General features: G+C 47.5%; 1 protein-coding gene across 2 annotated transcripts in view; it reads left to right on the top strand.

Moving 5' to 3' along the window:
• The first annotated feature begins 11,899 nt into the window (after window positions 1-11,899).
• Window positions 11,900-14,477, top strand: part of LOC116502225 (multidrug resistance-associated protein 1-like) — a 34,940-nt gene continuing 32,362 nt past the window's right edge. For both annotated transcript variants that reach the window (XM_032208023.1, XM_032208022.1), the window contains exons 1-2: window positions 11,900-11,942; window positions 13,368-13,429. In XM_032208023.1, the coding sequence (XP_032063914.1) occupies window positions 11,901-11,942; window positions 13,368-13,429 (104 nt within the window). In that variant the 5' untranslated portion in view covers window position 11,900. The remainder of the gene's footprint in view (window positions 11,943-13,367; window positions 13,430-14,477) is intronic.

The following is a 14,477-nucleotide window of genomic DNA, read 5'->3' as shown; positions in this document are numbered from 1 at the left end:
AATATGTGAACAGGGTCTGTGGTGGAATCTGGTTCTTCACTGCTAGCAGCTGACTGCACGTACATGTATGCTGTCACCTCATCAGCTGATGGACTGGGTACTTCTTCCTTACTGACACAGACTGAATCAGTTGAGCTGGTAACCTCATCCTCTTTAGTGTTTTGAATTTCAACTTCTCTCCTTGGAGGCCTGGGATGCTTCTCTGGCAGAAGAGCCTGCTACCCCTGCTAAGGACCCACGTCAACACCCTCGACAGCAGCTAACAATGCCTTGCAAGCCACTTCATGGACTGAGCTCATCATGCTCCAAGATCAGATCATACTCTGATCTCCATGCTCTGGGAATATCTTCTGCACAAAATATATAGCTGCTGATGGTCACTATGCTTGCACCTCTGACTAGGGCCCTTCTGTTTGTGCTCCTTCCGTTTCATGAGTCTTCTTCAATAAAGTTCTAATGCATGCCAGCCTGACACTCCTCCTTTCTTCACCCAATGCTCTTCATTCAAAGGGACCTGGAAGGGCTGGAGAAGCAGGCCCACGTGCACTGCTTCTCCGGGCTGGAGCTGCAGACTGCAGAGCAGGAGCAGGGGGGTCTGGAGGGAGCTGCTGCCCACGCGTGGGGGACCCATGCTGGAGCAGTTTGCTCCTGGGGGATAGATGGACCCCGTGGTATGGAGATGTGTGGGAGCAGTGCTTGAGGAGCTGCTGCCTGTGGGCAGCCCCCACAGGCTCAGTTGGGGAAGGACGGCATCCTGTGGGAAGGACCCCACGGGGAGCACGGGCAGAGAGGGAGAGGAGGAGACGAGGGGAGGGAAGGGGAAAAAGTCTGCATCTTTAGGTGTGCTGGCTCCTGCAATTTCCCCAAATGTGGGGAAGAACTTGACCTCATCTTTTATGGTAATGGTAAACTCTCCCCTCTGAAAAAAAAGGAGAATCCCCCCTACTGCAACTCTCATCTGATAAGGGAGACAAGGCTTCAGGCAGACAGGTAGCAAACAATTTTCAAGGGCACTGTGGGAAAAAGATTGCCATCCCCTGAAAAACAAATGTCAGGGCAGCATAGATAGTCAGAAGACCTCTCCTTGCCCATGTCTGCAGCGTTCATGTTCTATGAGATATGATTAAGGCTGGGATCAATACCTATAATAAAGGATTTGGAATAGCAACTCCTAAGTCTTGCATTGCCAGCAAAGGATTTAAATAATATTTTTTTTCTCTTGATCTAGGATAAAATACATGTGTTGAGCGGAACAGTTAGTAAGACTCAGAGGAACCTATGAGTTTGCTTCAGCAACTTTAAGCTAAGTCTTTGCTATAACTGTCATTTATGATGGAGTGGTTTTGATAGGTAACACAACTTAATTTTTCAGACTACTTAAATACATGCATAACTTCATTACTGCGAGCTTTCTCATCGAAATCAACCATGTATTAACTAGTGAAGTAATTGGGTCTTTTGCAATTGCAAATGAACAGATTTAAGCACATGGATGTTTGAAGAATGGGGACTGAACTAGATTTAACTCGGAGAGCTATTAAATCAGCTATTGTAAAGATGGTTTTAATTTGTCAGCACCTTAGAAATAAACTGTAAGCCTTCTCCCCAAATCAAAAACATTTGTAGTGATCCCTCTCACAATTTTGCCACAAGTTACAACATAGTTAGGAACTGAAGCTGAACTGACAGAGGTTGGGAACATTCTGAGCATGTACATGCTTGGTGTGTATTACAGAGACAAGTAAGTCTTACTGGCTGTCCAGGAATCTCATCCTTTAACAATCTGAGCAAGAGTACTAACATTGCCCTCAAAAATGATAAAAAAAAAAAAAAAAGTGTTGACACATATAATTATATTGTTTTCTAGATGTTCTCAACCGTCTGTTAAAAAATTGTTAAAATCAAGCCTAAATCACCTTCCGTGAATTCACTAACTGATGCTTTGCTGCCCTCTAGCAAAAAATGTGCCGAATAGCACAGTAACACTGTACTTTGCCATGACAGCAATGCTTTGCTGAGGTTACTTTTTGAAATCCACAAATGCAGCTGTAACTGAGGATATGTGTATTCTGGCCTTGCTGGGAAGAAATCACGACATTAATAAATGCATATGCTTTCTAAAGGTGCAAATTAAAGTTTCAGTTAATTTTGCCACAGCAGTGTTCTGAGTAAGGATCGCGTAAAAGACATCTTACTCTTGTACACAAGTAATCACTGCAGAGATTTTCCTGGAATCAGGAAAAAAACATCCTCTCAGTTACATGACCAGCAGAAATTTGCAGCACCAATATTGCACTGATCTTTGCAGTTCACCCATTATTCTCCAACAGATACTAAAAACCTGATTCTCCCAATCTAAATTTTATGTGGTTTTGCCATTCAGAGGCTTCCAGCATTTCTTCAGAGCAATGGAAAGCACAAAATACAAAACAAAGTATGTAAGTATACATGGTGAGCTTTATTAGTTCAGTTGGTGGTTTCCTTTGTCTGCACATGAACTACCTGCAGCACTACTTTAAGTCTCACACAGCAGAAACAATTATGTGATTTAGTGAATCTGTTTTTAAATGCCAGTGTAAAACACTTACATTCATCCACCCTCTAAATCTTAGCATCAGGTCAAGAACCAGCAGCCTGCGATGTTTTACCATGTATGTACAGTGACTAATATTTATACACACAATGCTTTTGTCCTCCATGTATCAGGCTCAACCTGTATGTATGTGCCAGTCTTTAGTCTTGGTGTATAATTATTGGACATCCCAATGAATGGAAACTGAGGTCATTTTTTTCATATCAGAAGAAAGAAATGGACATGGAAGCTGCAGTTTTCCTTCCAATTAGTAATAAATACTAATATATAATTATAGTAATATAGTAATAGTAATTCCCCTGTAACTTTAGGAAGCCAATGTGGACCGACAGCAGCACAAAAGCAGGGCAGCACTTTGCACAGCAGGGAGAGGCTGCAGGATGGCAGCCAGGCCTGCTGCACCTCCTCCTGTGCAGGCTCCACCAGTGCTTGGCAAAAAGCGGTTGCTGGATATGGTCTCAGTAGTGTGGGAAGGATGAAATACAGCAAGTTTCCAACACCTGTACTTGAAAGACCTGTTCTGAAAGAGGTCAATGATCTGTTAGCGTCTGCCATCATTCATCAGGAAAGGCTGGACATGCTGCTTCGGGACGTGGTTTAGTGGGTGATGCTGGTGGTAGGGTGATGGTTGGACCATGTGAGATATGTTCATCTGATTCATGTCAGTATGGAACAATGCTAGGGCCACATGGTGTGATGAATGTGACCTTCTGTCTTACATACCCTTGTATAACCACAAGTCGAAGAAAAACAGAGTGGTTAATGTATATAGTTCTTGTATTTTGCAAAGGAATGTTTTAGCAATTCAGCGAGGTGGGGGTTGGCCTGTTCTCCCACGTGCCTGGTGACAGGACGAGGGGGAATGGGTTTAAGTTGAGCCAGGGGAGTTTTAGGTTAGATGTTAGGAAGAACTTCTTCACTGAAAGGGTTGTTAGGCACTGGAACAGGCTGCCCAGGGAAGTGGTGGAGTCACCATCCCTGGAAGTCTTCAAAAGACGTTTAGCTGTAGAGCTTAGGGATATGGTTTAGTGGAGGGCTGTTAGCGTTAGGTTGGACTCGATGACCTTGAGGTCTCTTCCAACCTAGGAAATTCTGTGATTCTGTGTGATTCTGTGTCAATAGAGACCTTGAAGGGAAATGTATTCGTAGGCTTTTCCTCGAAGTCTCTGGTATCTGGGGGGTTTCAGAATAACTGCTAACTATTATGACTATGGCATGGGACACTATGCAAGTCTCTGGTATCTGGCCAGGAGATCAAGGAGACGGGGAGAGCTGAAGAACAACTGAAAGACAAAGCTTGCAGGGGACGTTGCACAAGTCTCTGACATACAGACAAGTTGGACAAGAGGGAAGAAGACTATGAGCCTTCAGCACAAGAGACCCCCAGAGACTGAAACACATGCTCCAGTAGGAGGGTTTGGATTCCGGAAACTAATTATAATTACCCTGTTTTTTTTTTTTTTGTTAGAAGTAGTAATGAATATGTATTAGCCTAGGAGCATAAAAATCAGCTGCTTGATGTAACTGGTGCGCGTCTTGGTGGAGTAGAGAGGCCTGCCCAGGGCTGCGCCCAGTATCCATCCCCATCTGTATGTACTTACCATAGGGCAAATTCTGCATTCACATTAAGGTACCTTTTCCATGCAGCCCATTTTTCCATATTCCAAATACTTAAGAACGTTCTTCAAAGTCAGGCTTTCCTGTGTGCGCTTGGGATTCGGAGGCCTTTTTTTTTTTCCACCAGTGCTCAGAATAGAGCTTAGAATCCACGTAAGTAATTTAATGGAAAACAGACAAGGTGATGGAAGTCCTCAAACTCCTCAACAGTAACAACCACAGAACCCAGGAACACTTACCTGTAGTCTTCCGAACTTGAGTCACTTCCAGAGCTATTCGCTATGAAATAGTACCACCAGGGTTTTACTGAAGAAGGCACCACCAATGTAACTAGCTCATAGAGTCTCTAAAACTATTTCACAGAGAGGGCAGAAAACACGAAGGAAAAGCAGCCTCCCGGGGAACGCTGAGCCCAATTCACCACAAGAGAAAAGCGCCCTAGGCAACCCAAGCCTCAGTCTCTCCCGGGGAAGCAATTCCCCCACAAGTCCTCAGGCTTCCTATATAGCAAAGGTCAAATGACCCACACCTGGCCAGTTTCACTTCACAAGGGTGGAGCCAAGAGACCTCCTGGAATAAGCTCGTCTACCTGGCTTCAAAGTTTTAAGGTCAATTTCTCCTTATCACTAGTAGAAAGAACCTGACAAGGGGCTTAGTGGTTAGAGCTGACCTAATGAATTGACTACATTTTTGTTAGGTTGTATGCTGGACATTTTGTCCAGCAGGATCCCACGGGAAACCATGTCAAAAGCTTTGCTCAGGTCCAAAAAGATCACGTCAGCTGTTTTCCCTTGATCAACCAGATGGGTGATCTTATCATAAAAGGAATTCAGATTTGTTAGGCAGGACCTACCCCTCATGAACCCATGTTGGCTGGGACCAATGACTGCATTGTCCCCCAGGTGCGCTTCAAGAACTTCAAGGATCATCTTCTCCATAATTTTACCAGGTGCTGATGTGAGACTAACAGGCCTGTAGTTGCCACGGTGTATTTTCTTGCCCTTCTTGAAAATTGGTACGACATTTGCCAGCTTCCAGTCCACTGGCACCTCTCCAGATTCACAAGACCGTTGAAAAATAATTGAGAGAGGTTGATCAAGGGAAACCAGCTGACGTGATCCTAACAAAAACATCATGTGATGGGTGAGCAATTGGCTGACAGGCAGGGCTCAAGGGCTTGTGGTAAATGGGGCCACATCAGGCTGGCGCATGGTCACTAGTGGGGACCCTCAAGGCTCCATTTGAGGGCCAGTCCTCTTCAATGTTTCTATAAACGATTTAGATGTAGGACTAGATTGTGTTTTGAGCAAATTTGCTGATGGCACCAAACTTGGAGGAGTTGTAGACTCAGATGAGGGGCTGAGGGTGGAAAGGCCTTGCAGAGAGATCTGGGCAGATTGGAGAGCTGGGTGATCACCAACCTCATGAAGATTAACAAGAGCAAGTGCCGGGTCCTGCAGCTGGGATGGGGAAACCCTGGCTATACGTACAGACTGGGTGACGAGATGCTGGAGAGCAGCCCCGCAGAGAGGGATCCGGGGGTGGTGGTTGACAGCAAGTTGAACGTGAGCCAGCAGTGTGCCCTGGCAGCCAGGAGGGCCAACCATATCCTGGGGTGCATCAAGCACAGCATTGCTAGTTGATCAAGGGAAGTGATTGTCCCGCTCTACTCTGCGCTGGTGCGGCCTCACTTCGAGTACTGCGTGCAGTTCTGGGCACCACAGTACAAAGAGGACATGAAACTGCTGGAGAGTGTCCAGAGGAGGGCGACGAAGATGGTGAAGGGCCTAGAGGGGAAACCGTATGAGGAGCAGCTGAGGTCAGTGGGCCTGTTCAGCCTGGAGAAGGGGAGGCTGAGGGGGGACCTCATTGCAGCGTACAACTTCCTCGCGAGGGGGAGTGCAGAGGCAGGTGCTGACCTATTCTCTGTAATCACCAGTGATAGGACCAACAGGAATGGTGTTAAGGTGAGGCAGGGAAGGTTTAGGCTGGACGTCAGGAAGAGGTTCTTCACCGAGAGGGGGGTGGATGCACGCTGGAACAGGCTCCCCAGGGAACTAGTCACTGCACCAAGCCTGTCTGAATTTAAGAAGTGATTGGACTGTGCACTTAGGCACGTGGTCTAAACTTTTGGGTGGTGCCAGGAGTTGAACTTGATGATCCTTATGGGTCCCTTCCAACTCGGGATATTCTATGATTCTCTGATTCTATAAATAGTGCAGTCAGAGGTCATGGGGCTAGATTAAAAAAAGTCCTGCATAAAGAAGGGATCTCAGAAAAGAAAATTTAAATAACATTAATATCAAGAAAAGGAATTCTGATTGCTAAATTCTTTATCTGTCATGACTAGACAGATGAAAATCTATGATGGCAGTTTGCCTTTAAGGTCATTTTCTTTTTTATTCATATCTTTTATTTATTTGTATTTCTTTTTTTAACAGGGTCTGTACTATTTTTCCTCACAGAAGGACTAACAGAAATATGACGATTGTGCACCTTTCGTAGTCAATTCATTAGGTCAACTCTAACCACTAAGCCCCTTGTCAGGTTCTTTCTACTAGTGATAAGGAGCAATTGACCTTAAAACTTTGAAGCCAGGTAGACGAGCTTATTCCAGGAGGTCTCTTGGCTCCACCCTTGTGAAGTGAAACTGGCCAGGTGTGGGTCATTTGACCTTTGCTATATAGGAAGCCTGAGGACTTGTGGGGGAATTGCTTCCCCGGGAGAGACTGAGGCTTGGGTTGCCTAGGGCGCTTTTCTCTTGTGGTGAATTGGGCTCAGCGTTCCCCGGGAGGCTGCTTTTCCTTCGTGTTTTCTGCCCTCTCTGTGAAATAGTTTTAGAGACTCTATGAGCTAGTTACATTGGTGGTGCCTTCTTCAGTAAAACCCTGGTGGTACTATTTCATAGCAAAGCGCTCTGGAAGTGACTCAAGTTCGGAAGACTACAGGTAAGTGTTCCTGGGTTCTGTGGTTGTTACTGTTGAGGAGTTTGAGTACTTCCTTCACCTTGTCTGTTTTCCATGAAATAACTTAAGTGAATTCTCAGCTCCATTCCAAGCACTGGGGGGAGAAAAAAAAAAAAAGGCCTCCGAATCCCAAGCGCACACAGGAAAGCCTGACTTTGAAGAACGTTCTTAAGTATTTGGAATATGGAAAAATGGGCTGCATGGAAAAGGTACCTTAATGTGAATGCAGAACTTGCCTTATGGTAAGTACATACAGAAAGGGATGGGTATGAGGCGCGGAGTAGAGGCGCGGAGTAGAGGCGCGGAGTAGAGGCGCGGAGTAGAGGCGCGGAGTAGAGGCGCGGAGTAGAGGCGCGCTCCCGGTTCGTTCAAAAGCTGCCCCTAGGGAGGTCGAGGAACCAGGATGGGCGAACAGGGCATGGCGCATCAGAAGGGCGTGGCGCAGTAGTTAGGCAGGGCAAGCAGGAAGGGCAGAGCACTCCCCCCCCCCCCCCCATACGAACACCTACTTAACAACAGCTGTTAGCTAGGTGATAACGGTCTCCACCAGGCACGGTGCGCTCTCCAGGAAGTCTGTACGCACCCAGACCGACTAGCTGTTAAAATATGCCGCAGTTCAGGTCACGGGATGCAAGGAGTGTCTGAGCCTGTTCCTGCCATCAGCGGGAGGCAGAGAAACTGTGTGCATGAGGTGTGAGCAGGTGCATGATCTGGTCCGCATGGTGGCGGAGCTCAAGGAGGAGGTGGAGAGGTTGAGGGATATCAGGGAGTGTGAGTGGGAGATAGACTTGTGGAGCTACTCCCTGCAGGGCCTCAAGGAGAGGGATCGAGGTGAGACACCCCAAATGGGGGTGGACCCCCTGCCCTGTTGCCGTTGGGCAGAGGGAGGGGATCTGGGAGTTCAGGAGGAATGGAAACAGGTCCCTGCTCGACATCGCAGGCGATGCCCTCCCCTTCCGGTCCCACCTTCCCAGGTGCCCTTATGCAACAGGTTTGAGGCCCTGGAGACTGAGAGACCGGTGAGTGAGGAAGAGGTAGAAAGTCTGCCCAGGAGGATGCCTAGGGCGAGGAGGTCAACTCCATGCCTCAGGACTGCCTCCACCAAGAAAGACAGAAGGATTATTGTTGTGGGAGACTCTCTTCTTAGGGGAACAGAGGGCCCTATTTGTCAGCCTGACCCTACCCTTAGGGAAGTCTGCTGCCTCCCTGGGGCTAGGGTCAGGGACATTGCCAGGAAGCTTCCCAACCTGGTACGCCCCTCTGACTATTATCCTCTTTTGATAGTCCAGGCAGGTAGTGATGACATTGAAGAGAGAAGCCTGAAGGCTATCAAACAAGACTTTAGGGGGCTGGGACGGTTAGTGGATGGAGTGGGAGTGCAGGTGGTGTTTTCTTCCATCCCTACAGTGGCAGGGAGGGGTACAGAGAGGACACAGAAAGCCCACCTGTTAAACACGTGGCTCAGGGGCTGGTGCCAATGCAGAAATCTTGGGTTTTTCAACCATGGGGCACTTTACTTGGCACCCGGCCTGATGGCCGCAGCTGGGTCCCTATCTTTTAGGGAGGAAAAGGATCCTGGGCCAGGAGCTGGCAGGGCTCGTTGAGAGGGCTTTAAACTAGGTAAGAAGGGGGATGGGGCTGAAGCAAGGATTGTTGGAGCTGTGCCAGAGGGAACAATAGCAAGGTCGGGGGATAAGGCAATGGCCCAGCTGAAGTGCATCTACACCAATGCACGCAGCATGGGTAACAAACAGGAGGAGCTGGAAGCCATCGTGCGGCAGGCAGGCTACAGCTTGGTTGCCATCACGGAGATGTGGTGGGATCAGTCTCATGACTGGAGTGCTGCAATGCCTGGCTATAAGCTCTTCAGAAGGGACAGACAGCACAGAAGGGGTGGTGGTGTGGCTCTCTATATTAGAGAGTCTTTCGATGTTGTAGAACTCGAGGCTGGGAATGACAAGGGCGAGTCCCTTTGGGTTAGGATCGGCAGGGACAACAAGGCTAGTGTCCTGGTTGGGGTCTGTTATAGACCGCCGAACCAGGATGAGGAGACGGATGAGGAATTCTACAGGCAGCTGACAGAAGTTGCGAAATCTTCAGCGCTTGTTCTCGTGGGGGACTTCAACTTCCCTGACATATCCTGGAAGCACAACACAGCCTAGAGAAGCAGTGTAGGAGGTTTCTGGAGAGCGTGGAAGATAGCTTCCTGACGCAGCTTGTTAGTGAGCCTACCCGGGGTGGCGCCCCGCTAGACCTTCTCTTCACAAACAGAGAAGGACTGGTGGAGGATGTGATTGTCGGGAGCTGTCTTGGGCAGAGTGACCACAAAATGGTGGAGTTCACTATTCTTGGCGAGGCCAGGAAGGGGACCAGTAAAACCGCTGTATTGGACTTCCGGAGGGCTGACTTTGTGCTGCTGAGGACACTGGTTGGTAGAGTCCCTTGGGAGGTGGTTCTGAAGGGCAGAGGAGTCCAGGAAGGCTGGGTGCTCTTCAAGAGGGAAATCTTAATGGCGCAGGAGCGGTCTGTCCCCACGTGCCCAAAGACGAGCTGGCGGGGAAGAAGACCAGCCTGGCTGAACAGAGAATTGTGGCTTGATCTTAGGAGAAAAAAGAGGGTTTATAATCTTTGGAAAAGTGGACAGGCCACTAGGGAGGACTATAAGGATGTTGCGAGGCTGTGCAGGGACAAAATTAGGAAGGCCAAAGCTCATCTGGAGCTCAATCTGGCTACTGCTGTTAAAGACAACAAAAAGTCTTTTTACAAATACATCAACACAAAAAGGAGGACTAAGGAGAATCTCCATCCTTTACTGTATGCGGGGGGAAACCTAGTTACAAGAGATGAGGAAAAGGCGGAGGTGCTTAGTGCCTTCTTCGCCTCAGTCTTTAGCGGCAATACCGGTTGTTCTCTGGATACCCAGTACCCTGAGCTGGTGGAAGGGGATGGGGAGCAGGATGTGGCCCTCACTATCCACAAAGAACTGTTTGGTGACCTGCTACGGCACTTGGATGTGGACAAGTTGATGGGGCCGGATGGGATCCACCCAAGGGGTACTGAGAGAACTGGCAGAGGAGCTGGCCAAGCCCCTTACCATCATTTATCAACAGTCCTGGCTATCGGGGGAGGTCCCAGTTGACTGGTGGCTAGCAAATGTGACGCCCATCTACAAGAAGGGCCGGAGGGCAGACCTGGGAAACTACAGGCCTGTCAGTTTGACCTCAGTGCCAGGGAAGCTCATGGAGCAGATCCTCTTGAGAGTCATCACGCAGCACTTGCAGGGCAAGCAGGCGATCAGGCCCAGTCAGCATGGGTTTATGAAAGGCAGGTCCTGCTTGACGAACCTGATCTCCTTCTATGACAAAGTGACGCGCTGGGTGGATGAGGGAAAGGCTGTGGATGTGGTCTACCTTGACTTCAGCAAGGCTTTTGACACTGTTTCCCACAGCATTCTCCTCAAGAAACTGGCTGCTCTTGACTTGGACTGGTGCACGCTTCGTTGGGTTAGAAACTGGCTGGATAGCCGGGTCCAAAGAGTTGTGGTGAATGGAGTCAAGTCCAGCTGGAGGCCAGTCACTAGTGGCGTTCCCCAGGGCTCGGTGCTGGGGCCAGTCCTCTTTAATATCTTCATCAGTGATCTGGACAAGGGCATTGAGTGCACCCTCAGTAAGTTTGCAGATGACACCAAGCTAGGTGCGTGTGTCGATCTGCTTGAGGGTAGGAAGGCTCTGCAGGAGGATCTGGATAGGCTGCACCGATGGGCTGAGGTCAACTGCATGAAGTTCAACAAGGCCAAGTGCCAGGTCCTGCACCTGGGGCGCAATAACCCCAAGCAGAGCTACAGGCTGGGAGATGAGTGGTTGGAGAGCTGCCAGGCAGAGAAGGACCTGGGAGTGATGGTGGACAGTCGGCTGAATATGAGGCAGCAGTGTGCTCAGGTGGCCAAGAAGGCCAACAGCATCCTGGCTTGCATAAGAAAGAGTGTGACCAGCAGGGCTAGGGAGGTGATCGTCCCCCTGTACTCGGCCGCACCTCGAGTACTGTGTTCAGTTCAGTTTTGGGCCCCTCGCTACAAGAAGGACATGGAGGTGCTTGAGCAGGTGCAGAGAAGGGCGACGAAGCTGGTGAGGGGTCTGGAGAACAAGTCCTACGAGGAGCGGCTGAGGGAGCTGGGCTTGTTCAGCCTGGAGAAGAGGAGGCTCAGGGGTGACCTTATCGCTCTCTACAGGTACCTTAAAGGAGGCTGTAGCGAGGTGGGGGTTGGTCTGTTCTCCCACGTGTCTGGTGACAGGACGAGGGGGAATGGGCTTAAGTTGCACCAGGGGAGTTTTAGGTTGGATGTTGGGAAGAACTTCTTTACCGAAAGGGTTGTTAGACACTGGAACAGGCTGCCCAGGGAAGTGGTGGAGTCACCATCCCTGGAAGTCTTTAAAAGACGTTTAGCTGTAGAGCTTAGGGAAATGGTTTAGTGGGGACTGTTAGTGTTAGGTCAGAGGTTGGACTCGATGATCTTGAGGTCTCTTCCAACCTAGAAATTCTGTCATTCTGTGATTTTAAACTCATGTTGTCAGTCATACCACCAAACAACCTTGCACGGCATTACATGTTCCTCTCCCCCCCCGCCTTCCGATAGGTCAAGCCCTGAAGCCCCGAGCAGGGGCGGAGGCGGCGGAGGCAGCAGCGCCCGCCCTGTCCCCACCCAGTGTGCGCGGGGCGGCCCGGCCATGGCCGGCAGTTACGAGCGCCTGAGCCCGAGCGGCGAAAAGGTGGGGGCGGCCGGGCGGGCCGGGGAGGCAAGGCCGGGCCGGGCCGGTTCAGCACAGCCCAGCCCAGCCCAGCCGCGGGGGAGCTGCCGCCGTGGGACGAGGGGGAGGCAGCGGGAGGGAGTCGTGAGGAGGGCGGCGGAGGGGCGTAGTCGTGACGGGGTTTGGTGCAGGTGTCCCCGCAGCCCCGTGCTAACACGCAGTTAACAAGGACTGTGTTGCACCACAGGCGTCCTGGGACGTATCCTGTGAATTCATACGAGGTCGCTAGGCCGGGCATTTGCTCACTTTTTTTTTTTTTTTTTTTAGTCTTTCTTAAGGAAGTAGGAGCTTTGCCTTGGATAGAAATAGGAGCAGGATTTGACCAGAAAATGTTCGTGCCCAAAGCTTCTTTAATAGTAAAAGACGGCATTTCAGGCAAGCGGTGCTGCGTGAATATAAAATCCCGAAGTTGCCATGATCTGTGATGAATATTTACATCTGATAGCAAAGGGCAAGTAGGCGCACAAGGAGATATGCTTGTTACAGAAGGAGCATGTACATTTTCCTTACGTACTTGTTTCCTGGATTATCATTCAGTCCTTTTTCACCGAAAGTGCAAGAACAATTGTATTTTCCACATGTTTTCAATATAGGATCTCAGAGCACCGGCAGCGTTTTTCATAGGTGGTTTCTTCACACCACCTACCGAAAAGAACCGTAACTGCACCTCCTGTTAGAAATTAGTTCAAGGTGTTGCTGAATTACTGAGGGACGGAAGTTACGCCCTAGGGGTGCTAAAGGCTTCTTGGGTGTGGGTACAAATTCCTCAGGCAGCGCGGGACAGTTCATACTTGTTTTCCTGTATTGCCTTTATCTCCAGTAGGATATGAACAGGCAGCAGTACATGATCCTAATACTCTTCTCTCTTCCTTCACCTGTACAGTACACGTTAGAAGTACTTCATCTCTTAACGTCTGAAAGGAGGTTGCTTTTCTTTAGATATTAGCAGTTGATCGCTTCCAGTAGCCAGGTTTTCAAATAGGGGAAGAATAAATCAAGATTTTAACTCTCAAAATTTAAGGAACGCTTGCTTATATTGGGCATGGTTTACTGTTGGTGTAATACTCTGGAGTGTGTATAAACAGTGCAATACCAAGCTTAAGTGATGGTTAATTATCGTCTCACTGCAAGTTGAGTTGTGAAATTTATTAAGTCATGAAACGGAAGATCTCTCATTCTCCATACCTTGTGTTAGAATTTATTGGTGGGAGCAGGAACCAAAACAAACAAACAACAAAAAAGCAATGTTAAGTGTAGGCAGTGTTGTAGATTAGAATTAAATAGCTCCTAAGAACTATTAAGGAATACTAAGAGGGAAAAAGTTCTTTAGTCTTTCAAGTAACATGCCTTTTTTTTTTTCCCCTTTTTTTTTTTTTTTTTAAACAGAAATGCAGCCCTGAGGAAAATGTTTTTTGCCTCAGTAAATTAACATATGCCTGGTTTAGCAGGTAAGAACTTAATAAGTAGCTTGTTAAAGTTCATTGATAAATTCTGAATTACAGAGCTTGCACATTCCACGCTGTCATTCAGGCTTTATCCGTAGCTTGAGACTGAGATTGCTGTTAAATTTTTATACAAAAATCAAAGTTTACCATTTTTAGAGATCATACTATTTTTTGATAGCACAGCATTCTTTTTGTGATAGAAACTACTTTTAGCCACAGGATTTAAGTGCCCCAAATAGGCTATTTTTTATTTATTATTTCTCCTTTGTAAAGTTTGGCAATAGACAAAAAATAAAGTAAGGTTTTCTTTGTGCTTGTTATAGTGACATAACAGTTTGTTAGATCTCCAGGAACAAATACTCAGTGGTACACTTAAGGTGTTTTTAAAAATAGCTGACTTCATATTTGTCTTCCTCCCTTGTTTACGTCAGGCCGTACATCATTACAGTAGATCACCTGTTTAAGAAGACCAGGAGAGTCCCTCTGCTTCTTAAGATTTTTTCCACTCAAAAATAGGAACTAAAAGTTCAGCTGTATGAAGTCATGCGTCTTCCAGTCACTTAATATTTTGGATGGTATTTCAAACAATCTCGTGTTATGAATGAGTAATAGTCAGAAGATGTAACAGTTTTCTTTTTTTTTTTTTTTTTTCCAAATCATTTAAGCCAGACCTATATTAACATTTTAAGTGAGAAAAAGTATTTTAGGAGTATGGTAACTATGGCTTGCTTTATTCAACATTATTATTTTTAAGCAAAAACTGAAAATGGTATCTGCACTTAATAAGCTGAGACAAAACAATCAGATTATTTAAAGCACTGGGAGTATTTGGTTACCTTCAACAGGGCTGGAGTTCAAGAGTACACCATTTTCAGAGTAGCTGTGGTTGTTACCAGTCTTTCTGTACCATACCAAAGTATGCAGTCTACTGAGTACAGTACATTCATATAATATTTATTTGTTTGTTATGTCATAATGTTAACCCAAATGTCCAGTATGGGACATTTGTGTTTTTTGGTTTTGTTTTTTAACAAAACATTGTGTTTTTTAA

This window comes from Aythya fuligula, chromosome 1 (genome assembly GCF_009819795.1).
Source record: "Aythya fuligula isolate bAytFul2 chromosome 1, bAytFul2.pri, whole genome shotgun sequence".
In the NCBI taxonomy this organism is placed as follows: Eukaryota; Metazoa; Chordata; class Aves; order Anseriformes; family Anatidae; genus Aythya; species Aythya fuligula.
This window is presented reverse-complemented; position numbering and strand designations above follow the sequence as displayed.